The sequence below is a fragment of the Indicator indicator genome, chromosome 16 (genome assembly GCF_027791375.1).
Source record: "Indicator indicator isolate 239-I01 chromosome 16, UM_Iind_1.1, whole genome shotgun sequence".
NCBI lineage: Eukaryota > Metazoa > Chordata > Aves > Piciformes > Indicatoridae > Indicator > Indicator indicator.
The window spans coordinates 19,591,416-19,615,902 of NC_072025.1; the positions used below are offsets into that span (position 1 = coordinate 19,591,416).

The following is a 24,487-nucleotide window of genomic DNA, read 5'->3' on the forward strand; positions in this document are numbered from 1 at the left end:
CCTTCTTTGCCTCCATTTTCAACAGTAAGGCAGGAGGACTTCAGGATAACTGGCCTCCTGAGCTGGTTGATGGGGTCAAGGAGCAGTGTTGTACTCCTGAAATCCATGTGGAATTAGTTCGAGACTTGTTGAGTCACTTGGATATTCACAAGTCCATGGGACCTGATGGGATTCATCCTAGGGTGCTGAAAGAGCTGGCAGATGAGCTGGCCAAGCCTCTCTCCATCATTTTCCACCAGTCCTGGCTCACTGGAGAGGTCCCAGAAGACTGGAAACTGGCCAATGTGACACCCATCCACAAGAAGGGACGGACAGAAGAACCTGGGAACTACAGGCCTGTCAGCCTGACCTCAGTGCCAGGGAAAATCATGGAGCAGATTGTCTTGGGGGCAATCACTGCACACCTGAAGGATGGCCAAGGGATCAGGCCCAGCCAACATGGATTTAGGAAGGGCAGGTCCTGCCTCACCAACCTGATCTCCTTCTATGATCAGGTGACCAGCCTGGTGGACATAGGAAAGGCTGTGGATGTAGTCTACCTGGACTTCAGCAAGGCCTTTGACACTGTCCCCCACAGCAAACTCCTGGCCAAGCTGGCAGCCTGTGGCTTGGACAGCAGCACTCTGTGCTGGGTTAGGAACTGGCTGGAGGGCCGAGCCCAGAGAGTGGTGGTGAATGGTGCCACATCCAGCTGGCAGCCTGTCACTAGTGGTGTCCCCCAGGGATCAGTGCTGGGCCCCATCCTGTTCAATATCTTTATTGACGATCTGGATGAGGGGATTGAGTCCATCATCAGTAAGTCTGCAGATGACACCAAGCTGGGAGCAGGTGTTGATCTGTTAGAAGGTAGAAGGGCTCTGCAGAGGGACCTTGACAGGCTGGACAGATGGGCAGAGTCCAACAGGATGGCATTCAACAAGTCCAAGTGCCGGTGCTGCACTTTGGCCACAACAACCCCATGCAGAGCTACAGGCTGGGGTCAGAGTGGCTGGAGAGCAGCCAGGCAGAAAGGGACCTGGGGGTACTGGTTGACAGCAGCTGAACATGAGCCAGCAGTGTGCCCAGGTGGCCAAGAGAGCCAATGGCATCCTGGCCTGCATCAGGCATAGTGTGGCCAGCAGGAGCAGGGAGGTCATTGTACCCCTGTACACAGCACTGGTTAGGCCACACCTTGAGTACTGTGTCCAGTTCTGGGCCCCTCAGTTTAGGAAAGATGTTGAATTGCTGGAGCATGTCCAGAGAAGGGCAACGAGGCTGGGGAGAGGCCTTGAGCACAAGCCCTATGAGGAGAGGCTGAGGGAGCTGGGACTGTTTAGCCTGGAGAAGAGAAGGCTCAGGGGTGACCTCATTGCTGTCTACAACTACCTGAAGGGAGGCTGTAGCCAGGTGGGGGTTGGTCTCTTCTCCCAGGCAACCAGCAGCAGAACAAGAGGACACAGTCTCAAGCTGCACCAGGAGAGGTTTAGGCTGGAGGTGAGGAGAAAGTTCTTCACAGACAGAGTGGTTGGCCATTGGAATGTGCTGCCCAGGGAGGTGGTGGAGTCACCATCCCTGGAGGTGTTCAAGAGGGGATTGGACGTGGCACTTGGTGCCATAGTTTAGATAGTCATGAGGTTTAGGGTGACAGGTTGGACTCGATGACCTTTGAGGTCTCTTCCAACCTTCTTGATTCTTGATTCTTGACCTACCCTGTAGCCAACATCTTCTGAGATAACTGCTGTGTCAACCATGCAGCCTGCTTGCCACAAGGTCTCCTTGATGCTGCAGCCATAAAGAAACACATTCTTTTTCTGAGAGTGTCCATGGTAATCACAGAATACCTGGGGAGAGAACAAAAAGACAAAGTCTTGAACACTGAAGAGGAAAGTTTCCTGGTTGTTCAACACTATAAAAATGTGTGTGAGGGGGTGGTGTATTTTTTTTTCAGGTCTTTTCAGAGTATCTTGGACTCAGGACCATGCCTGTAGCCTGTGTCAAACTTTGTTAGTCAGTTGTACCTTGCTTTATTTATTTGATGTGACATGATCTCAGGGATCCAGAGTCAAGCCTGGTACACTTCTGTCTGCAGCAGAAATAAATATGACACCTGTGCAAGAATCCATGGCAACTCTGGAACCTAAGGGTTCATGGCAACTCGTGACACAACAGCACAGCAACTTGTCACACTCTTTCTACTTTTAAATCCCTAAACTCCAGCTTTAGCCTCATGACTTCTGAAATCTGTGCCTTCCTGAGCAATTAATCATCACTTTGTCACCTTTGCATTCCAAACCTCTGCTACATCATTTTCAGTGCAATATAATTGTGCAAGTGTATGGCAGGGTGCTGGCAGATCTTTACATTCATTCCTGGAAGCCCAGTGCAGAACCTGACCTTTCTTCATGGTAAATAATCTCATTCTACACTAATCTGTCAATCTAATCCACCTCTCTTATGTCAGCTGTCACATCAAGCAGGCACAAGGCCCATTCCCAGCTCGAGTGGAAGTTTTGATTGCCTTTATAGGCAGGTATCGACCCCTATAGAAATGAAAATCACAATTTAATGACCCAAGAGGTAAATATTGAACCAAGTCTTAAAGAATAATCAATCTCGGTGCCCTCTGAGATATGAAGTCAATATACACACCGATGTAACATATATTCTCCATGTCTTTATTAAGAATATTCAGAAATCTGTCAATGAAGAGACAAAAATATTTAAGGAGGAGGAATTGGTTCCTTTTAAAGCAGTATTCACTGAGAAGTAGAGAGGAGCTTCAAGATCTCTTTGAAAGAGTTTTCCAGGGCTTACACAGGAGACTAAAGGATTGGTGTAGGAAGGTAGGGAAGAATTACAGGTCAGTATAAAGAGAGAATCACAGAATGTGAGAGTTTGGAAGGGACCTCGAAAGCTCACCCAGTCCAACCCCCCTGCCAGAGCAGGATCACCTGAAGCAGGTCACAAAGGAATGCATCCAGGCAGGTTTTGAATATCTCCAGATAGGGAGACTCCACAGCCCACCTGGGGCAGCCTGTTCCAGTGTTCCACCACCCTCACGGTGAAAAAAAGTTTCCTTCTGTTTCCATGGAACTTCCTATGCCTCAGCTTCCACCATTGCCCCTTGTGCTGGCATTGGGCATCACCCAGCAGAGCCTGGCTTCATCCTCTTGGCACTCACCCTGCACATCTTTAGAAATATGCATGAGGTCACCTCTCAGTCTCCTCCTCTCCAAGCTAAAGAGCCCTCAGCTCCCTCAGTCTCTCCTCATAAGGAAAATATTCCACTCCCTTCATCATTTTCATGGCTCTGCACTGGACCCTCTCAAGCAGTTCCCTGAGGTCCTTCTTGAACTGAGGGGCCCAGAACTGGACACAATATTCCAGATGCAGCCTCACCAGGGCAGAGTAGAGAGGGAGGAGAACTGCTCTCCTGGGGAAGAACTACAGGGCAAAGGAACATACATATTCTTACATAAATACTTATGCAAGAGGGGAGAAACAGATGGAGTAGATGAGCTTCCTGCTCCAACTGTTAGGGCAAGATCTACCCTGGCATGTTTATTTACCAGCTATACAGTAACTAAGTTTAGCTGCAGCAAGTCAGGGAGTTTAATTATCTAGGAACTGTGCATGTGCACTCTTTCAGCTTCTTTCACAAACAGTAAGCTGACATACTGGAGAAGCTCAGGCACACATGCATGAAGAGCCATTCCACTGATCCTAGTTAGGTGGACAATTAAATATATCTGATAGCTCACAGCTGCTCCTTTCTTTGGCTTCTGACCTGTCAGCTTTCCTTCCTGCAAGACCACTCACCTCCAGCTCTCTTTGCAGGCCTCTGGGTCTGCACGTCTCCATCCCTGTAGCACACACTTTCCACACCTGAAGCCCACGAGCAGTGACCTACCCTGCAACAATTTGTCCTCCTTTCCTGATTCCCATGCCACCAAGCAAAGGCAGAAAGGGAAAGGCAAACAGGGAAGTTTGAAAGCTGCTCTTTGGTGCAAGCATCACTTTCAATGGCACAGACTCCAGACATTCAGCCTGCCCCCCCAAGATCTGTACATGTTTTGCAGGACTTCTGTACTGCCTGTACCTGAAGTAATTCTGCCTGAACCACATGCAACTATCCTGTACTGTCTCCAAAGAGCTGCATTTATTGGTTCTCTTAATGACAGATATTTTTCCAGCTAGTGTTTCATCTAAGCCATCAGGAATACACTGCCATAGGTTAACCACAGGTATCACCTTAAATTTATTCTTATGAACATCAAAGAGGATTTTATGGATTTTGCCTTGTTTCAAGGTAGAGAACCCAGCTCAACTGGGTATCAATTACCTACCAATTTACAGAATTACTGACACACAAACCCCACAATATATTATCTGCCTAAAATACAATTTTATGCATCAGAAGCCAGGCAGGGATGCTCAGACAGTCAGATAGCAGGGCTGCCTGCTCAGTAGCAGGTCTGTAATACTGCACCTCAAGAAAACTGTAGATGAGCCCTAAGTGACAGGTCTAGAATGAGGCTCCTTTATTGGCAAAGGATTCTCAAAGCCAGGTTCTGTAGCATGGTTGCTGTTGCAGGCCATGGGATCTTTCACTGATTCTCCCCACAGTGCTACTGCAAATACTTTTATTCTATTTGCAAGCTGCACAGAGCTATGTTTCAGCTGAGTTTGTGGATACTGCAGTCACTCCCAATGTTTATACCCAGTTATTTTTATCCTGTGTTCTTCTGCCTCAGTGTTATGCTGGAGGAGAGCTGATGGCTCACCATTCAGCCAAGGCTAAGCAACACTTTGTAGTTTGAGCATCCAACACAGAAATCTCTGTGAAACATGTCTGGGCAAACACTAAGCAAACTTGAGACCTACCAGTGTTTTTTCTCCAGCCTGTCCTTCCCCATGACTGGGACATTAATACATCCAAACCAGTCAAAATCCCAAGGCTTGCACTCCCTGGGATATGACTCAAGACCACATGCAAATTTTCATCTATTTAAAGCTTTTTTTGCCAGCACTGATTATCCTAAAGGTAAAGGCTGCTTTGTACCTCAAAAACAACCCCCACATGAGTCACAGAACCAAGCACCTTTTAAAATAAAGGAAAAGCAAAATGGAAAGCAAGAAGATCTGTTGGAAAACAGAACATTTTGAAATGTATTTTGTGTGCTTGTGTATAAAGTCTCTCTTTTTTTTCCTTTAATAACATTATGACAGGACTTTGAATCTCAGACTTCTGAAGCAGGTTTCTCCCTCACAATGAGCTACATCCTTGCAGGCAGATGCTTGTTTCCAAACATGATAAAATGCCTTTGAGTGGCAGCAAACTGCTCAGTGCCTCCTGCTTCCTATGAAGTTCTCTGTCTTCTCCAGCAGCATCCTGTACTCACTGCAGCTCAGACTCTGTACAAGCTGCAGGTTCCCTGTTGCACACTGCAACTGTGCTGTCAACTGTGAGTTCTAGACCAGCTTCTTATCACAAATGCTCAAGTGGAGAGCAACTTTCCTCTTCCCATCAGACCTCCCATACAAAAGGTCTCCACCCTCCTACTTTCTGTTAATTGAAAGGAGATGCCATATCACAGAGAACTGCAATGCCACAGTGCATCCAGTCCTTTGTGACAAGACAAAAAAAAAAAGAAAAGAAAAGGACTTAGTGGGCTGTTGTCTCTAGAATTTACCAATTAAAACGGCTTTGGTTTGAAAGGAGAAAGTTCTTCATGGAGAGAGTTGTTAGATGTTGGAATGTGCTGCCCAGGGAGGTGGTGGAGTCACCATCCCTGGAGGTGTTCAAGAGGGGATTGGACATGGCACTTGGTGCCATGGTTTAGTAGTCTTGGGTGACAGGTTGGACTTTGATGATCCTTGAGGTCTTTTCCAACCTTATTGATTCTGTGTTTCTGTGTGATTCTGTGAAAGGCTGTTAGCTTTAAAGTTCTTTCCTTTTCTCCTTCAAGCAGCTTTTCTTTGCTTTGAAGAAACTGCTTGCACATCCCCAGGATAAATGAAACTAAATCACTTCACAGAAATCATTTGGCTATCAGTGAACTTGGCTCCATGGGATCTTGGAGGTAAAAAAAAAATAAAAAAGAGGGGGGGGAAAGGAAGGGGAGAAAAAAAAAAGAAAAAGAAGAAACCCAGCTTTCTTTTGGAGAAGGGAAAAAGGCATTTTTGAGCATGTATAAACTAAAATCAATGTACTCTTCAAAGGCACAGAAAAATCAGTTTACCAAGTCTGACATGCAGCCTTTGAGTGAGGGAGATGATATGATCAATAAGCTGCCTTCACTCAGCAAGGATGGAAACTTGCACTGAGTTTTCAACTTTATGCACCTGGATATGACAAGGAGGGCTGTGCACTTACAAAAGCCAGACAGCAAGGAGCAGGGTAGAAACAAGACTGCTCTGAACCTAAGGGAGAGGGTGGTGAGTAAATTCACAACTGAGAGTTGAGTTTCCACACTTTTCCTCAGTCTGAAGAGTTGGATTTCAGGGCTTGTTGTCTTAGCCAAAACCCACATTCCCACAAGAATTCACTTTAAAAAGTTTATAGACATTTTCATCTTGCCTGGGGCTTTTCTCTTCAAACCCAGAGGGAATTTGGTGGTTGTGGACATTTCCTGCCTGACTGGAGCTATCATCAGCCAACCTGCTGATCAGTACATCCACATCTGTTCATTAACATTTGAACTTCCCTGTGGTTTTTCTCCTGAGGTCTCACATCTTTTCATTTTGTGAAGCCACACGACTGCAGAGATTGGATGGATCTCCTCCCTATCCCAGTTGTAACTTTAGATGAGAGCCATCTCAATAATTCCTGGTGCCCACCAGAGCCAGCCATTTCCTTCCCATTACCAAAGCAGTGAGGTAGCTCAGATATTTTGAGGGCTGCTTCCTGCATTTTTGGATTGCTTGGGTTGTTCCAGCATGGCTTTTTGCACTGTCCATTCAGACTAAATCTTTGTGGAACTTCTCTTATCATTGCCATGAAGATAACAAGAACCTACTCATAATATTTCAATTAGCTGGAGCACTTCAAGGCTATGAAAGAGCTCTGGGGAGTTCATTTTGATGTTTATATTCCAGGTATGCAGAGATTCGGAAATTCGGAGCTGCTGGTTAGAACATTTGGTGAATAACAAATGTCAGCTAAGACCTTCAAAACAGTTCTGTAAGAGGAAAGCACAACAGCACATGATGCTTTCTACACCACTTTAGCCCTACAATGAGACTGTTCATACAGCAGCAGCAGCAAGCAATCCATACACAGTAACTCACAGAAGACACTGGAAGAGACTCACCAGAGGAGCCCGGCCAATGCTGCGCAGGTAATAGAGAAGACCTTTGGCATGGTAAATGGTTGGATGGAGCTGGGAATTCGGTGTCAGCCATTGCCTGTTCAGATCATCCCCACTCAGTGAACAGCGCTGGCTGGAATCAGAAAGCAACACATCACAAACTTGCAATGCAACAGCTGACAGCAAAAAGCTTCTCATTCCAGCAAGCCCTGGCACAAGGAAAGAGGTCGTTCATTAGAACACAAAGATGAAGGCTTTGAACTTTCAGCTGGAATGAACTAACAGTCCCTGCTGTATTGCAAAGGTGCTTTTCACAGAATGGCTCAGGTTGGAAGGGACCTCACAGATCATCGACTCCAACCTCCCCACCACAGGCAGGGACACCTCTCAACTAGACTCAGCTGCTCAAGGCTTCACCCAGCCTGGCCTTGAACACCCCCAGGGAGGAGGCATCCACAGCCTCCTTGGGCAGCCTATTCTTGCCTGTTCCTCATACTGAAGAACTTCTTCTTAAGATCCAATCTAACCCTCCTCTCCCTCAGCTTCAAACCCTCCCTCCTTGTCCTGTTGTTAGTCATCCTCAGGAGAAGTCCCTCTGCTGTCTTCCTGTAGGATCACTTCAGGCAGCTCTAAAGTTCCCCCCTGGAGTTGAGCCTTCTCTTTTCCAAGCTGAACACCCCCAGCTCCCTCAGCCTGTCATAACAGAGGTGTTCCAGCCCTTGGATCATCTTTGTGGCCTCCTCTGGGCTCACTCCAACATCTCTGTGCCCTTCTCATGTTGGGTACACCAGAACTGGAGTCATTACTGGAGGTGGGGCTCTCAGCAGAGCAGAGTCAAGGGGCAGAATCTCCTCTCTTTCCCTACTGGCCACACTCCTCCTGATGCAGCCCAGGATACAATTTGCCTTCTGTGTTGAACATATCCAGGTAAGAGATGGAACCTCAGTACCACAGGATCTAGGTTATACAGTGAGTCTGAGAAATGGAGCTCCATGCTCTGGCCAAGGACACAATTTTCCTTCTGGGCTGCATGAGTGCACTGCCAGGTCACGGTGAGCTCCTCAGCAATCAATACCAAAACTTTGATATATAAATTTTATAATTTCCTTTCCTTCGAGGTTCCCACGGTTGCAGTCCTGAGAATGAATGCACTTTCCCTTTTACCTAAGTAAGTAGAAATCAAAGAGCTACTTACAAACCAAAAGCCTTCTGAATGTTCTAAATTCTTGTGCTAGCTAGGAAATTCACCCAGCTTACACAGAGCACAGGCTTCTCAAAGCCTCCACAGCAAACAAGTGCATCCACCTTCCTACTCATTCTAATTGAAGACAGGCACTTGAATCTCTTCGACTAGCCTGAAATATGAATGCACTTAAATGAGATGAGCTGGATATCTCATTTAAGCTGCTCCACTCACAAGAAATGCAGCTATCTAAAGCACATCAAGAAGATCTTGATGCATGCTACATCATTATGTAGAACAATTACCTAGCTTCACTGCAAAGCCTGAATAAAAAGCTAAATAAGGATCCCAAATTTGCACCAAGGAAATGTTTCCCTTAGTTGGTTTGAACATATTCTGTTATTGACTCAGTGATCAGTGGAAGATTGTGCAGGATACTTGACCCTATGGAGCAGCACATCACTGTACAGCTCTGCAAAATCCAACTCATGTCCCTCCTTACTGACTGTGGAGATCTCAGCCTCCTCACACTCCTCAAAGGATTTGCTGCAATTTGGTGCACAATTTTCAAATCATGGTGTGCTGAAATAAAATTCAGAAAACAACCCTCCAGCAGATGAGATATTGTGGTAGGACCTTACCAGAGAATGGCTTAGATTGGAAGGGACCTCAGAGATCATCTGCTTCAACCTCCCCACCATGGGCAGTGATGCCTCTCAACTAGGCTTGGCTGCTAAAGGCCTCATCCAACCTGGCCTTAAACACCACCAGGGAGGAGGCAGCCACAACTTCCCTGAGCACCACCTGGGTCCTACCACCCTCATACTCAAGAACTTCTTCCTCAGCACCAGTCTAAACCTACTCTTCCTCAGCTTCAAACCATTCCCCCTTGTCCTGTCTCTAGACACCCTCAAGAAAAGTCCCTCTGCAGCCTTCCTGCAGGTTTCCTTCAGGTACTGAAAGGCAGCTCTGAGGTCCCCCTGCAGTCTTCTCCAGCCTGTCCTTATAATGGAGTTATTCCAGCCCTTGGATCATTTTTGTGGCCCTCTTCTGGACTCACTCCAAGAGCTCTGTGTCCTTCTCAGGCTGGGGACACCAAAACTGGAGGCAGTACTGGAGGTGGTGTCTCAGCAGAGCAGAGTAAGGAGCAGGATCCCCTCTCCTGCCCTGCTGGCCACACTCCTCCTGATGCAGCCTTGGACCTGGGCTGCAGTTCCTATCTGCTATCCAGTTCAGCACTGCAATGCTCCTGGTGGCACTGCTAACTTGGGCTGGCTTGTGCTTTATAAGAATAAAATGGAATTAAATCCTAAGTGTTGGATGCATTTCCAGCTATGGAGGTGCATGCAGGTTTGCTGTTCCTGTCCCCCAGGACAAAATACAAATGCATTCATGGGGACGTGGGCTGCTGTAGTGGCAGAGCCTTGCACTGAGGCTGGAGTGTGTTGTGAGTAACATCTGTGGCATTCTCAATGCCCTTGTAACTGATGCTTGAAGGAAAAAAGGTCACAAAGCAGGAATGCTTTAAAATAAAACATATAAACATCTGAGAGCCAGTTAGGAACAGAAGATAAATAATAAGAGTCACTAAGAATATTTAATACATATTTAATGCAGAAAAAAAACAGGTCTCTAATGCCATCTTGGGGTTTCTGGCAACATCACAAGATCCATTCCAAGTCTGCTCTAGTTTCACTGTTATCTGAATTCCTCCCTTCCTCATAATCCACAGTTCCCATGTTACTCCTGCAGCACATCAGAAAGCATTAACAATGGCTAACACATGAGAAGTCAGCAAATGCTGCTGTGATGCTTCTGCCAACAAAACCACAACAACTCTTAAGTTTCTTAAAGGCTCTTCAGTTGAAAGTTGCCTTCACGCTCACCTCTCCTGATCTGCAGGACAACAGCTGCTCAGCTGAGGTTAGCAGCTGTATTTGTACCCAGAACTTGTGTGCTCCCACACGTTTTCCTTCCAATAGGGACAATTCCACACAAAGAGTCATTGGGTTGCATTCAGAAAATCTTTCCCCAGTGTAAAAAACCAAGACCCAAACGCTCCCCTGACATGTGTGTGACAGCTCCCTGCACCACAGTTAGATGGTGGAGCACAACTGATTGTAAAGAACAAGAGATCATCTATGCTGAGGGAAAGAATAATAGCTGAACTTTCATTTTTGTACTTCAATGTAACATGAAGAAGGAAAAAAAATCAGAAAAAAGAAAAAGTCTTGTTATTTCAGACCTACAGAAACACTTTTCCAACATTATCATTGCTCACAAAAAAATCCTACTGTCCCCCACCTTTCCTGTTGGGATTGATCCTAATGTCTACTCAAACCATCTGCCCCTGACCCTCTGCTAAAATGCCTTGGTGCACGCTGGAGAAGAGTCCAGCATACAAAGCTAAACACACAGAGGAGTAGGAACATGACAACTGAAAATTACTCCTAGAAGGAGTCAGTAAATACAGAAGTGACCATCAAGCCAACCCCAGGCCAATTTTTACTTCATTACTTCTTAGAGTAAACTAAGAGCTTCTGAAAAAAATAAATAAATTTCCTTATTCCTTCAGGATATATAGAGAAATCCCATGATCTGCTAGAAAAGCTTGAAAGAAAAACAACTCCTAATCAAGTCCACACACATAAAAGCAGTGCAGAGAAGGTGCCAAGGCACCAGTGGTCCCTGCTGCAGACCCTGGCTCCCCTCTGGCCCCCCGACTGCAGTGCGTTCATACATGAGCACAGATACCACACAGCCTGCCAACACCTTTGTGGTGCACAGCACCCTCACTCTTAGACAGCTTTCACTCTCCAGAATGCCATTTACCAACTCTGCTGCTCTGATACAAATGGTGAGTTCTTAGAGGTGACCCTTGGAGAAGCCAATCCTGTCCCCTGCAGTTCACAGATGCTGCTGCTTAGTATTTGTTTAGTAAGGGTAATCCACCTCTAAAACAACAGTTTGAAGGCTCTTATTTTCTGCAGGAAAGGGAGATAGGCAACATTTTGCACATAGGCAAGAGCTGGGAAACAAAATTCAGCTTTATCCTTTCAACAATTAACCTTTAAATATTAGCCCTCAGCCTGGCAGATTGTATCCACAGCTCTTAAGGAGATGCAGAACTTTAATTAAATTACAAGAGGCTGATTCTTCCCATCCCACTCCCTCCTCCCATCATGTTAAGGTCTGTTTGCTTTTGTAGATACCAGCACCCTGCCAGCCCTGTTCCCCCCCCACCTTATCCTTTCTTCTCTCTCTTTCCATTCACAGCTAATGGTTTTGTCCGTTATGCTCTGCAGCCAAGGGTGAAGGTAAAATATTAAGCTGATTTCAAGTGCTGATAGCAAATAAAGGGGCTGGGAAGCTGAGAATGGCTTTGCATGTTTGGTAGGATTTAATGAAATTCACTGCTCAAATCAAAAGCATTTCTTGCAACACAGTTCCTAGCTTTAAGTGTCATAGGTGTCTCTTCTCCTTTGCAGCACGAGCAAGAGTGCCTGCCACCTTGGAAGGGACTGCCAGCAGCTCAAAGGAAATCATGACAACATTTGCCAAGAATTATTCCAATCAGTAAAGAAACCCCCACCTCTCTGTCTCTATTCAGATTAACTGGAAATCTGTTTGTTCTGTATCTCCAGCTGTACTCACAAACAATTAAACTGCATTTCTCTTGTTCACAAGCCTGATGCTTGTGTTGTAGCCCTGCCTCCTCTTTTAGCTTTGTACAGCCAGGACATTTTTTTGATGGGATAGCTGGTGGGGGTCTCAGAGCAGTGCATGGCAGTGGAGCACAACAAAATGAGATGAAACAAATATGTTTGACCTCCAAGCAGACCTGGGGTAGTTTTAGGCTATGCCTTTAGAATTTTTCACAAGACCCTGGTAGTGTTTCTGTAGGTATCTGTAGAATGACTCAAGAGAAGGTCTGGAGCTGGTGGAAAAGAGATCCCCCAATCCTTACTAAACTAAACTTGGCCAGAAAACACTGGCTGTCACTATCACTCAGGGTGAGGTGTTCAGTTCTTACCATTGCCCAGGGAAAGAAACACCTGGGCAGTATGTCCTTCAGGGGTACATAGGCCAGTAAGAGGAATAAACCCAAAGCATTCAAGCCATCCAGTCCCTAGCCCAGAAGTAACTCATGTGACTGGTTCCAAGCAGAGTAACTTCATTCTTAGGTGAATTTGTTGCTGAGCACTAGCTTCAAATCCTATCATCAAATGCCAGCAAAAATATATATAGAAAATATATAGAAAGAGGTTAAGTAGCTAAAGAACAGACTTGTTCTGTTTAAGATGAAATTGTGTTTTAAATCTGTTTGCGCTTTTAAGACCTTGCTTTTAATCTTGTACCTCAACACTTGACAATACATTTTACAAAGATGTGCTTGCTTTGTTGGCTTCCTCTTAAGTTTGCTGGCTTGGAGGGCAAGATAACCTCAGATCCTGCACTAAACTGCAGTAAATTCTGCATGAGCCATGTGTATGGGTGGAGAGGTGCTACTTGGTCCTAACCAAAGGCTTGATAGTGTCGACAGAACCTCTTAGTTGATTGCAACAAGTCTGATTCAGTGCCCTGCAGAGGTACAAAATGGGAAGAGCATGGGGAAAACAGAAAAAAAAAACCCATAGATACACAGGAAAAACAAAGCAAAAGGGGACAGGAGGTACAGAGCAAAGAGACTGGGATGATAAATATAATGCACAAGATATTAGACAAGAAAACAAGAAATAGAGAGAGAGAAAAGACACTTTTTAAAGTAAGGGTGTTGCTGTGCCTGGAAGATAAAATGATTCAAAATCTCCTGTCCATTACTTTTAAATGGAAAGACAGGGCCCATCATATTGAATGGATGATGTCAGGACTGATAATAACAGCACCTGGGGCACATAGAACTATGAAATCTAAAGGGACATATTGTGTTTGATATGTAGAGAGCAGCAGCATCATTCACTGTGCATCTTAAGAGCAGACAGCAGTACTAATGCAGGATAATATTCATGCAAAAAGTCACAGGCACGAGCAAGCATCAGGATGCAGTCCCAGCATGCTGAACTTTGTCAATAACTATTGCCTAGGATGGAAGCAGGAATATTTGCATTAAGGTGTTTTGGTCTTGCCATCCAAAAAAGCTCAGAGCAATCTGGAGAAAAAAAGAATAAATAAAAAGGAGGGAGGCAGGGAAATCCTTAACTTCCCTTAACTTCAAATCTTGGCAGCAAGCAAAATTCAGTGATGTCAGTAAGCAGCAGTGACAGCAAAGCTCTCCCTCATAATTTAAAGGAAGGTGTCAGAAATATAATCATTATTTTCTGTCCTTGGCTCTGGCTTTGTTCAAGCCCACGTGCTGAAACCATAATGACTGTCTCCATCATGGGTTCTTTACACAGAGATGCTCATCCAATGCCACTCGGGAACTGCATCCTGGTATTGCCCTGTGATGCCAACATTTCCAGAAAGAGAATAGCACCAAAACCAGTGCAAATATGGGAGGCTTTACACTGAGGGCAATGCAGTGAAAGAGCCTGCTTATGCTGGCATGGCAAGGGTTTGGTAGCACAGGGACTACAGGGGTGGCTTCTGTGAGAAGCCCTTGTTTCCAGTGAGGTGCAGATGAGTGACTGGAAGGCATTCACACAGAGACTGATGAATGGAACAGTTCCCATCAGCATTATTGCAGCCAGCAACTCGCTTCTGATTATGCACTCTTTCCTTCTGATGCAAGCAACAGAAATGCTAAGATACCTGTGCAGAACCAGGCTCACCAGCAGTTTTGCTTTCCCAACATAAGCAAAGTAGCTTGGACTTCAGCAGCCACAGTCCCCACTCCATATCTCTTCTAGTGCAAGTGTGCATTGCATTCCTAAATTGTATTTACACTTCCTTCCCCTTTTAGGCCCTATTGCTGCCATGCTAATTGCCCTCAAGTCTCATTTACATCACATCTTGCTACCATACCTACTTTCATCCTGAGTAAAGGCCACAGTTAGGATTAGAGCACCAAGGCAGGCATGTCCTGTTTAACTGCAAGATGAAAACCAAGAGCAGAAAGCCATCTCCTTCTGAGAGATCCCCATAAAGTCCTGAGCAATGGTGATTTTTCAATTGCTCTGTGGACCCTTCCTACCCAGTTTATTTTATTTCTAGGCCTTTAAGAGGAAGTCCTTTTTTTGCTACTCTTTTTTTATTGCACCTTCCACACAATGCCAAACTTACCTCCTGAGTGACAGTTTGTGCTATCTGGATGCTAACCAGTTTGAGGATGCCATCTGAGGATGCCACATTTCACTTTGTGGTTCCTGTATGACTCTTCCCTCCCAGCACTGACTAATGAATCTGTGATGTTTCTTTTCAGACAAATGCTATCCTGAAGTATCACTCTGCCAGCTTCCTCTTGCCTCCCTAGAGCTGAGCCCTGATATTAATTAGCATAATGAGCCTTCAGTGTTCCATTTGCTGCATCTGACTGATTTTGTCATAATGGACAACCCTTGCTTCCCAAGATAAATGATCTGCTCTTCCTCTGTGGTGCACCTAACTGTGTCTCTATCCTTGCTCCCTCTGTTACAAGGGTTCCTTTTCCCTCTGTGGACACATTTCATGAAGTCACACTTGGTCACAAACCAGTCAGAGATGCAGAATGACACCTGCATCACCCCAGGTAATGCTGCCCATGGCATGATCAAACAAGACAAGACATTCACATGGGCTGCTGAAAAGGTGACTTAACAGCATTGGCACAGATGAGCTAAACTCCCTCACAGGTCACCATCAAAGGATGCCCATCAGATTTTTAATTCTTCTAGCTGTAGCAACAGGAACTATTAAACACCAGATAATTCATTCACCTGCAGTTGCCCAATCCTTTGCACTATCCTTTAAGAGAGAAATTCAACTAATAATGTTTTGTACTGTTCTGTGAAGAAGCAAATCAGGATTTGAGGAGCAAATGAAAACCGAGGTTTCAGTTTCTTGACATTGGCCAATCTCCAGAGCCTCTTCTCAGAATCTTATAATAATTCATATATTATTGATTAAAAAATAAAAGTAAAAATCCTTAAGCCAGCATTTTTAGTACTGAATTTGGATGGAAAAGTCAATTTTCAGCTCCTGAAGTTCCTTGTAACAAGTATCTGTTTTCTGCAAGAAGCATTGACTTTTTCTCACCAAACACCCTGCTCCTCTCAAAACTTTGACTTTTCAGGCAAGACTCCAAACTGTGCCACCCAAAACATCAGAACAAAGAGAACTTCTCTGTTTAAGAGACATCTCAGCGTGTACTGAGGTTTCTTAGGCACCCATTCCTCTCTGTCAGAGGCTCTCTTAGGCTGAGCCATATCCCATTATAATGCAATATCAAAACACCATGACAGCAGTTCAGTAGGTTGTAGAATTATGATGCAGCACAGGAGCTGTAGTTCTGCTGGGGGAACCAAGGCATCAGGACAGCCAGACAACTCCCACATGGCACCACGATGACACTTTCTAATGAGAAGCCTATTTTTATGTGTGAAGATTTGGCTCCACTTTTGCCTACCCAACATTCACAGAAAGGTTTAAGCTTTCCATAGGGGGAAAAGCACATTTTCCCAATCAGCCCCACTTATAGCCTCCTATAAGCAGTGTCAGCACATCCTAATTTTGCAGGCAGGGGTATGGAGAAGCCATTCATGCAAGAAAGCAGTAAATCAGTGAAAACCCAGAAATAGAACCTGAGATCCAACAAAAGCATATCAAATTAACTACAGCTTTACTTTTAAATTAATGCACTTCAGCTTGTTTCCAGTGCCTGTATTCTGCCTTTCTTATTTTAAATGTGGCTTACATCCATATAGCTGAAGGATTCCTGACTTAAGCTAATTGCTCACATATGGGTTGCATCGAATTAACGGAGTTGATTTAAAATCTGTTAGTTAAATCAGTGCAACCTCTGCATACAAATGAGTGCTAAAAATTGCAATTTGCAGATGATTGTTCTAAAACTCAAATCAAACTAAATAAAGCAGAAGGGAAAGATGTGGTATCTAGATGAAAAGAGAGAATCACAAGCAGAGGAGGCCTGGAGAGGTCCAGTAAAAACAAAAACAAAGCCCAAAAAACAAGGCTTCAAACCATTCCCTCTTGTCCTATTGCTAGACACCCCTGCACTGAAGAACTTCTTCCTAAGATCCAGTCTAACCCTACTCTCCCTCAGCTTCAAACCATTCCCCCTTGTCCTGTCTCTAGACACCCTGAGAAAAAGTTCCTCTGCAGCCTTCCTGTAGGATCCCTTCAGGTACTGGAAGACAGCTCTAAGGTCCCCCTGGAGTCTTCTCTTCTCCAGGCTGAACACCCCCAGCTCCCTCAGTCTATCTGCACAGCAGAGGTGCTCCAGCCCTTGGATCATCTTTGTGGCCTCCTCTGGACTCTCTCCAACAGCTCTGTGTCCTTCTCATGCTGGGGACAGCAGAACTGGAGGCACAATTGGAGGTGGGGTCTCAGCAGAGCAGAGTCAAGGGGCAGAATCCCCTCTCTTGCCCTATTGGCCACACTTCTCTGGCTGCAACCCAGCATAATATTTGCCTTCTGGGCCAGGAGGTAGGCTTTTTGATGTCCTTTACTCCTGTGGAACTGAATAGAGAGCTAGAATGGAAGGGAAAAATATTCAAAGCAGTTGCTGTGAATCAGAAAGTTTCGATTCCTCCAAATATTTTGCTAGTAAATTACAGAACAACTGGGTTAATCCAATAGAAAATAAGCCCTGTACTTGCTTTTTAACAAGGAAGCAAGCAACATCCTGCAAGATACAGCTCCATCCTGTACCATCACTAGATCATTCTGGCCCAACCCTGTCCAACACCATCTAGAAGGTTTTGTCCTGTTTCTAATGGCCAGGAATCATGGAGCAGGGTGTTTTCCTCCTACCCCAGAAGAAAACTCTGCTTAGAAACCTGGAGTCTGGAGTCTATAAAGCTTCCTGTGGGAATCAGACTTATTTCAGCAAGCTAACACTTCACAGCAAAGCAGAACAGTGATCTGCCAGCTAGTAATGAAGACATAAAAAAAAGAGGAGAGAAGAGAGAAAGAGGACAAGAAGTAGAAAGAGGTGAAGGTGAGGAAGGTTGAAGTCACCCCTCCCAAGCTGAGATGCATCATGTTCCCATTCTCCATCATCTCAGCCACCTTCCTCAATAAAAACAAGCAGCAGAAGTCTCTGAGAGTTACACCTGCACAGCAGTGAAGTGGTGGTGATCCAAAATAAGATGCTTTTAAGCACAGATATTTTCAGCCCTGTAGGAGGGTTGTTTTGCCAAACTCGTTCTGTTGTTTGCTGAAAGAAGGTTGGCCTGGATGATCTCCCTGATTCCATGAAAAGTTTTTCCAGCTCAGCACAGAGGCACAAAAAGGAACCTCACTGAACTTGAGGCTGTGATGTGATTTACAATGGAATGGGGCACAGGCTGACATGTACAAAGACATTACACTTCCTGCATTAGTAAATTATGGTTCTGATAAAGCAGCATTCATTGAAATATGCTGAGTGGTAGCTTGCAAAACAGCACAAACCCAAGTGCACAGATTGCCAGCTCCTTTCCTCTGCAAGCCAGGAAACCTAGCTAAGGAAAGCAGCACTAGACTGTGTTGCTAGCTGATGCTACAAGTGTTTCCTCTTTTTCCCCATCTTCCTTCCACCTTTTTCTTTTCTTTTTTTTTTTCCAGCCTTTTAAATCCAATATGGTTATGAATATATAAGTGCTAACATCTACAACATCACTAGAAATTCCCACTTTTACTGAGCTATAGTCTTACCAGACTTGAGCCCTGCTAACTTCACAGTCCACTTGCATGGCAATTAGAATCTCTTTTAATATTTCCTTACAGGTTACTCCAGCACTGATACTTTTGAACCCAGGCTTGTTCTATATCTCCTTTCTGACATGGGCTTTCTACCTGCTTGTGAATTCCACTGAGGAAGAGGGAGCTCCTGTAAAATACTGCTTCTTTTGTTTGCAATAAATGTTCCATTCTGTGGAGATGAACAATATTTATGGATCAGACCTGTTTGCAATACACTTCCAAGTCAAAACAGAAATAAAGAACCTCCCATAACAACACAGTAAAAAAAAAAAAAGAAAGGGCAAAAAATCCCAACAAAACCACCTTCTCTTATTTTGTTATACACTCCACCTAGCTTTGAAGGGCTGTGACCATTTTCCATTTAACCAGACACATACTCCTGTATTCTTTCTTTGCCAGAACATGGTATCTTCCTCATAAATGTTCAACCTCTGCATAATAATTGTGGCTGTGTCCTCCTTGGGGGTGCTGAAGGCCAGGTTGGATGAGGCCTTGAGCAGCTGAGTCTAGTTGAGAGGTGTCCCTGCCCATAGTGGGGAGGTTGGAGGAGATGATCTCTGAGCTCCCTTCCAACCTGAGCTGTTCTATGATTCTATGACTCTTAGGTAAAGAGAAAGAAGATTGAATTCTTCCTGGGCACAGGCCAGGGAAACTACATCTTAGAACTGCCAAAAAACTGCTGAATTTGAGTCACCCCTGTCTGAAACCCAGCAGCTGCACTCAAAACCACATCCAGCCTTTAGGCAGCAAAGTTTTACCAACAATATATCTCTTCACCAATAATTAGTTAATAATGATAAAGGAGGTGGTGTAGGAAGATAGCAAACCTTTGAACACGACGGCTACAATTATAAGGTGGAAGTCAAAGAGTGAATAATTCTGCACCCTGCTGTTCTCAGTGAAACAAATTCAGTCCTCTGCCAGCATGAAGCTAATCCTTCAGTGTATCCTCAGAGATAGGGCACCAGCCACCCTAGCATTGCTAGAAGGGCACTGGGGGGATGGATCTGCCAGTCAGGAGAGCAAGCAGTCATGGAGAAGGAAAGTAGTTTGGGGTTATGTCTGTAGATGCACTAAGCTCTGTTTTATTTGTTTGCTTTCCCCCTTGCACATGCACTATGAGCCTTCAAACCTCAGCTGAATGTTAATTCTGATACTGAAAAAAAAAAAAACAAACAAACCCAAAACCCTAAAACAAATCACACTTACATAACTGCTCATCCAAGCACAGTGTCTCTGGGCACTTCACAACAGTAAAGTTAAACGAAGCATTCAGTACACACTTATTAAAATAAAGTATCCACTAGAGAAACCTGATGGGCTTGCAGAGCTTTGCAAAACATGCAGGGAAAAAAAAAATTGAAAATATACCCACATAACAGACAGTAACAGGCAAAATTACTGCAAAAGAAAAAAAAAAAAAAAAAAAAGAGAAAGAAAAGGAACCAAATTCTACAGAGAGTACACAATCCCTGGCAAGACTTGGATGAAGGTTTAAGAGAATTCATTTAAGTGTTAAACCAAGGTGGCACTAACAAATCAGGGTGCATCATAAGAACGACACAGAGCTGTTGGAAGAGGCCACAAAGATGATCCAAGGGCTGAAGCACCTCTGCTATGAGGATTGGCTGAGGGAGCTGGGGGTGTTCAACCTGGAGAAGACTCCAGAGGGACCTTGGAGCTGCCTTCCAACACCTGAAGGGATCCTACAGGAAGGCTGCAGAGGGACTTCTCATGAGGGTGTCTAGAGACAGGACAAGGGGGAGTGGTTTGAGAAGCTGAGGGAGAGCAGGGTTAGACTGGAGCTTAGGAAGAAGTTCTTTGGTATGAAGGTGGTGAGACACTGGAACAGGATGCTCAGGAAGGCTGTAGCTGCCTCCTCCCTGGGGATGCTCAAAGCCAGGCTGGATAAGGCTTTGAGCAGCTGAGTCTAGTTGAGAGGTGGTCTGCCCATGGCAGGGGGATTGGAGCAGATGATCTCTAAGGTCCCTTCCAACCTAAGCCATGCTATGATTCTACAAAGAGATTTAAGGTTCTTATTGGAATCTCAGGGAAGCTGTAAGAACTGCATTGAATACCATGCCTCATCTATTAACTGTAGATGTCTTGCTGAAAGTTTCTAGTGAACTAAAACTGGGGCACTAGAGAGGAACAAATGGATAAAAGTAGCTCATACATACTTGTGTGAGTGAACAAAAAAAAAAATGTAAGCTCTTTTTGCATAGCAATTGACAGATTTTAATTGAGGCCTAGTACCATCAAAACCTTCCCTCTTGAAACAGATTTGTAAAGGGAAGTTACTTGAAAACTGAAATAAATGACCTGATTTTTCAAAATATGGAGCTACTCATCACTGCCTCTTGAAGTTCAATAGAGTTGCAAGCACTCAGCAGCCTCCAAAGTCAGGAAATTCTTAACTAGCTTTCTAAAAAAATAAAAAAATTGAAATAAAAATGGATGGGGGCAACTAATTTATGGCCCTTACTCTTCATTTTTAACTCTGTTCTTAAATTGAATCAGGAAGCTTGAAGCATCAGAAGATACCAGCAATGGAGGATGCAGTGCTTCATCCAAACATTTGGGGCTTTTTTTTTCCCCTTGGCTCTTCTCTACCACCCCTTCCCCATGTCTGTTTTTAGTGCAACATAGTAGAAGAATTATCTCTTCCAGGGGGAACAAATTGTGCATATTTTGGGATTGATGGGTAAGGGTGAAGACACCCAGGAATAAAACTGATGATCAGCATCCCATCTTAGTAACAAAATGTTTAAAAATCTGTCAGATAAGTGGCGGTGTCCTTTTTCAGTGAGTTAAGATTATCAGGTCCTGATCAAAAGCTGAAATACTTCATAGGAAAGTAGATGACAAAGTACAAGGCTGACAGAATTCCTTATTTAGACATGGAGAAAAGGAGTAAAGAAGAGAGCTCTAGTACAACCTCTCCATCACTTACTGTAAGACATATAGAAGGGTAATTTACAGCTATAGCTCTTCCACTTTGAAGGCCCAGGGCTAAAAATTGAGTCAGTGCCATTGAAAGGAATTTATGTCTCCTGGCTGGTCTAACTCAGCACACATAGAGAGTAACCAAAGCACAGGACCAGAGTGTCTGTATTTACAGAAACCAATGGCTGAGGGCTGCACTGTTTCTCTAAGTAACAAAGTCTTTGGGACCTCCTCATGGGGAAAGATTCTGCATCGCTATATAAAATTGCTGAACACATTTCAACTGCCAATACACATTCAGACTCAAAAGCTGCATGGCAGCACTGATGTACTGCAAAGCCCATCACTTGGAGCAACACAACATTTGCCTCTAAGGAGAAATTATGCTAAGCTCCAACTTTGAACCAACAGGTTTTCCATCCTGTTTTCTGAAGAGAAGAGCAATATTCTGCCACTTCTGAGAAACAACCCTAGAAGAAACTTCAAGCCATTGTTTTCAGTGGAGATGTCCCTTTAGTGTGTCTCAATAGAATGATATGGAAACAAAGAACAAAGAAATGATTTTTTTTTTCTTTCCCTGTTCCAAGATGGATTTGAAAGAGAAACAAGCATGGTGTTTGCTTAGAAGAGAAACAAGCATGGTGTTTGCTTAGAAAAGAAACAGCCATGGTGTTTGCTTAGAATCCTAACAACAGGCAGGAGGGCTAACAAGTCTCCAGAATATTTCTGATGAGACCTGATAGATAATGTTCTCCCTTTTTAAATTTCTTCTGGACTCCTTGTTTTTAGTGCTCTCCAACTACTCACACACCCAAGAGAGATTAAAGACTAAGCTGTGTAGCATTTAGTCAATAGAGATATGCTGGCAGAAATATCCCCTACAAAAATCAATGTGCAGATTCAAACAGGCCAGCCTGATCAGATGCAACAAAGGTTGCACAACGTTGCCAATTATTTTCTTCAGGACTGAAAACACTGGAGTTTAAAAAAGAATGGCATAGGAAAGACCTTAATACAGGCAAACAGGTGTAACTACATCAGTGGGTAAGGGAAGACCAACAGATGTCATCTCTCTGGACTTTTGTCAAGCCTTTGACACAGTCCCCCACAACATGCTTCTCTCTACGCTGGGAAGAGATGGATTGGGTGGATAAGGAATTGGTTGGATGATCTCATCTAAAGAATAGTGGCCAACCTCATCAGGTTCAATAAGGCAAAGTGCAAGGTCCTGCACATAGGTTGGGGAAATCCTAGAGATCAGTACAGGCTGGAGCATGATGAAATTGAGAGCAGCCCTGTGGAAAAGGGCTTGGAGGAGCTTGAGGCCCCATCCCTGGAGATATTCAAGGTCAGGGTCCACAAGGCTCTGAGCAATCTGATCTTGTGGAGGACGTCCCTGCTGGCTGCAGGAAGGTTGACTAGATGACCTTTGGAGGTGCCTTCCAAAGCAAACAATTCTATGATTCTATCATCTGGAATATTTATAAGCAGGTGAAGTCACTTGCTGCCTACAGGAGAGGACTTAGATCAGACTTCAGCCTAACAATCTTCTACCCTTCTTGACCAGCTTCATTTCAATAACATTATGTAGTTCAGAATGTTATATAGTGCAGAAAAATATTTTTGTTTAATGGTTTGCACTTCAACTATTTTTTCTTAAGAGCTGTAGTTTTCATGGAGCTAAAACAATGTTTTCAATCAGAGAGAAATGTTCAGTATTTTCCACAAAGCTAATAAAGTTTTTGTTCTGATTTTCTGGCCAGCTGGCACCAGAAAATGTCAGTATGCTAGACAAAAGAAAAATAGAAGTGTATCAAAGCAATCATATCTGCTAGCATTTTTGAATGTCCAAAATAAAGATCTACCTTTAAAACAAAATAAGAACAACTGAATCATCCCTACCCTTCCTCAGAGCATAACTAATGTGAAATCTCCATTTCCAGAGGACAACCTTTTTTCATCAAGCACTCAAACATTTCAAATAATTCTATTATCATTAAATTAAGCCCAAAGAGCTTTAAGGTATTATTGTCATCACTTCATGGATGGGTAAAGTAACTACAAGCAGTTTAATGACTTGTCTGAGACTGCATAGTAAACATCAGGGGTAAGTGGAAAAATGATGATTTAAAATGAACCAAACATTCATAATTGTTTTATTATATTTTGTTTCCTCTTCACAGCCAGGAAAGCAATTACTTAGAAGCCCTCAAAGGTTGATATCATGATGGATGCTTATCTCTGTTCCTGAGAACTGAAAATCACCAGTGACAGAGAGCAAAAAGGGGTTGGAACCAGGAAAAGAAAAGAGAGGAATAAAAGAAGGAAGAATCAGGTCTACAGAGCTCATTTCTCTTCAGCTCACAAGGCAAATTTGTTGGCCTGAAAAGCAGGCTGACTGAATTGCAGCACTGAATGTATTTCTCATGGTGTGACTCCACAGCTGCAAAATCCCAGCTGCAATTAGGTAACTGCAGGGCTGGAGGTTTTAGTGTTTGGATACATGCAGGCACTCCAGCGGTGGCTGTGGCAGGCTGCAGCTGCCCTGCCATCAGCCCCCAGCTGCTGTCAGGCAGAAAGGCACTAACTGCAATTGTCTGTAAACACTAGCACAGTATAAATTTTGGGGGGTGAGGAAATGGGTTGGAAGTGCATAGTCTGGTTTCAGTCGGTTAAGGGAATGTGACTTGCTTGGAAGCCATCACAGAAGGTGTTTTTACACCAGCAGACAGGGAAAAGTGATTAGGTGACCTCCAAGCATTGAGTCTTCAAGCAGCCAAAGAACCACTGAATTTCAAAGTAGAAGCATTTTAGAGGAAACAGGAACCCCTCACCATTCCAGGTTGTGAGCTGCTCTGTGGTGATTAAAGGTTAAGAGGGTGATTGGATCTGTGAGGAAATTGCCATGTCTTCTGTAGCATACAGTACTGGTTGCTCTCCAAGAGAAACACTGCATCAAATGGTTCACAGATGCTCAGGAAGAATTAACAGCATGGTGGTTTCCATCCCAAACCACAAATCCATGTTTTCCTCAATATCAAAGTTACACTCTAGATGCTGCATGTTGATGAACACTTCTGAATATACCCTCTGGAGAGTACAAGCACAGCTCTTGTTCAGCTGGTGTAAGCCCAAGATAACTCCATCAGAAGACACTGATAAAGTTCAAAGGACATGGTGCTTAACATACATTTGGGTCATCATGTATTTAATAGTTTTGTTTCAC

General features: G+C 44.1%; 1 protein-coding gene across 1 annotated transcript in view; it reads right to left on the reverse strand.

Moving 5' to 3' along the window:
• Positions 1-24,487, reverse strand: part of AGBL1 (AGBL carboxypeptidase 1) — a 302,915-nt gene that overhangs the window by 149,150 nt on the left and 129,278 nt on the right. Inside the window, exons 19-20 of the mRNA XM_054387749.1 lie at positions 7,293-7,422; positions 1,689-1,820 (exon numbers count right to left, since the gene is read on the reverse strand). Coding sequence (XP_054243724.1) covers positions 1,689-1,820; positions 7,293-7,422 — 262 coding nt within the window. The remainder of the gene's footprint in view (positions 1-1,688; positions 1,821-7,292; positions 7,423-24,487) is intronic.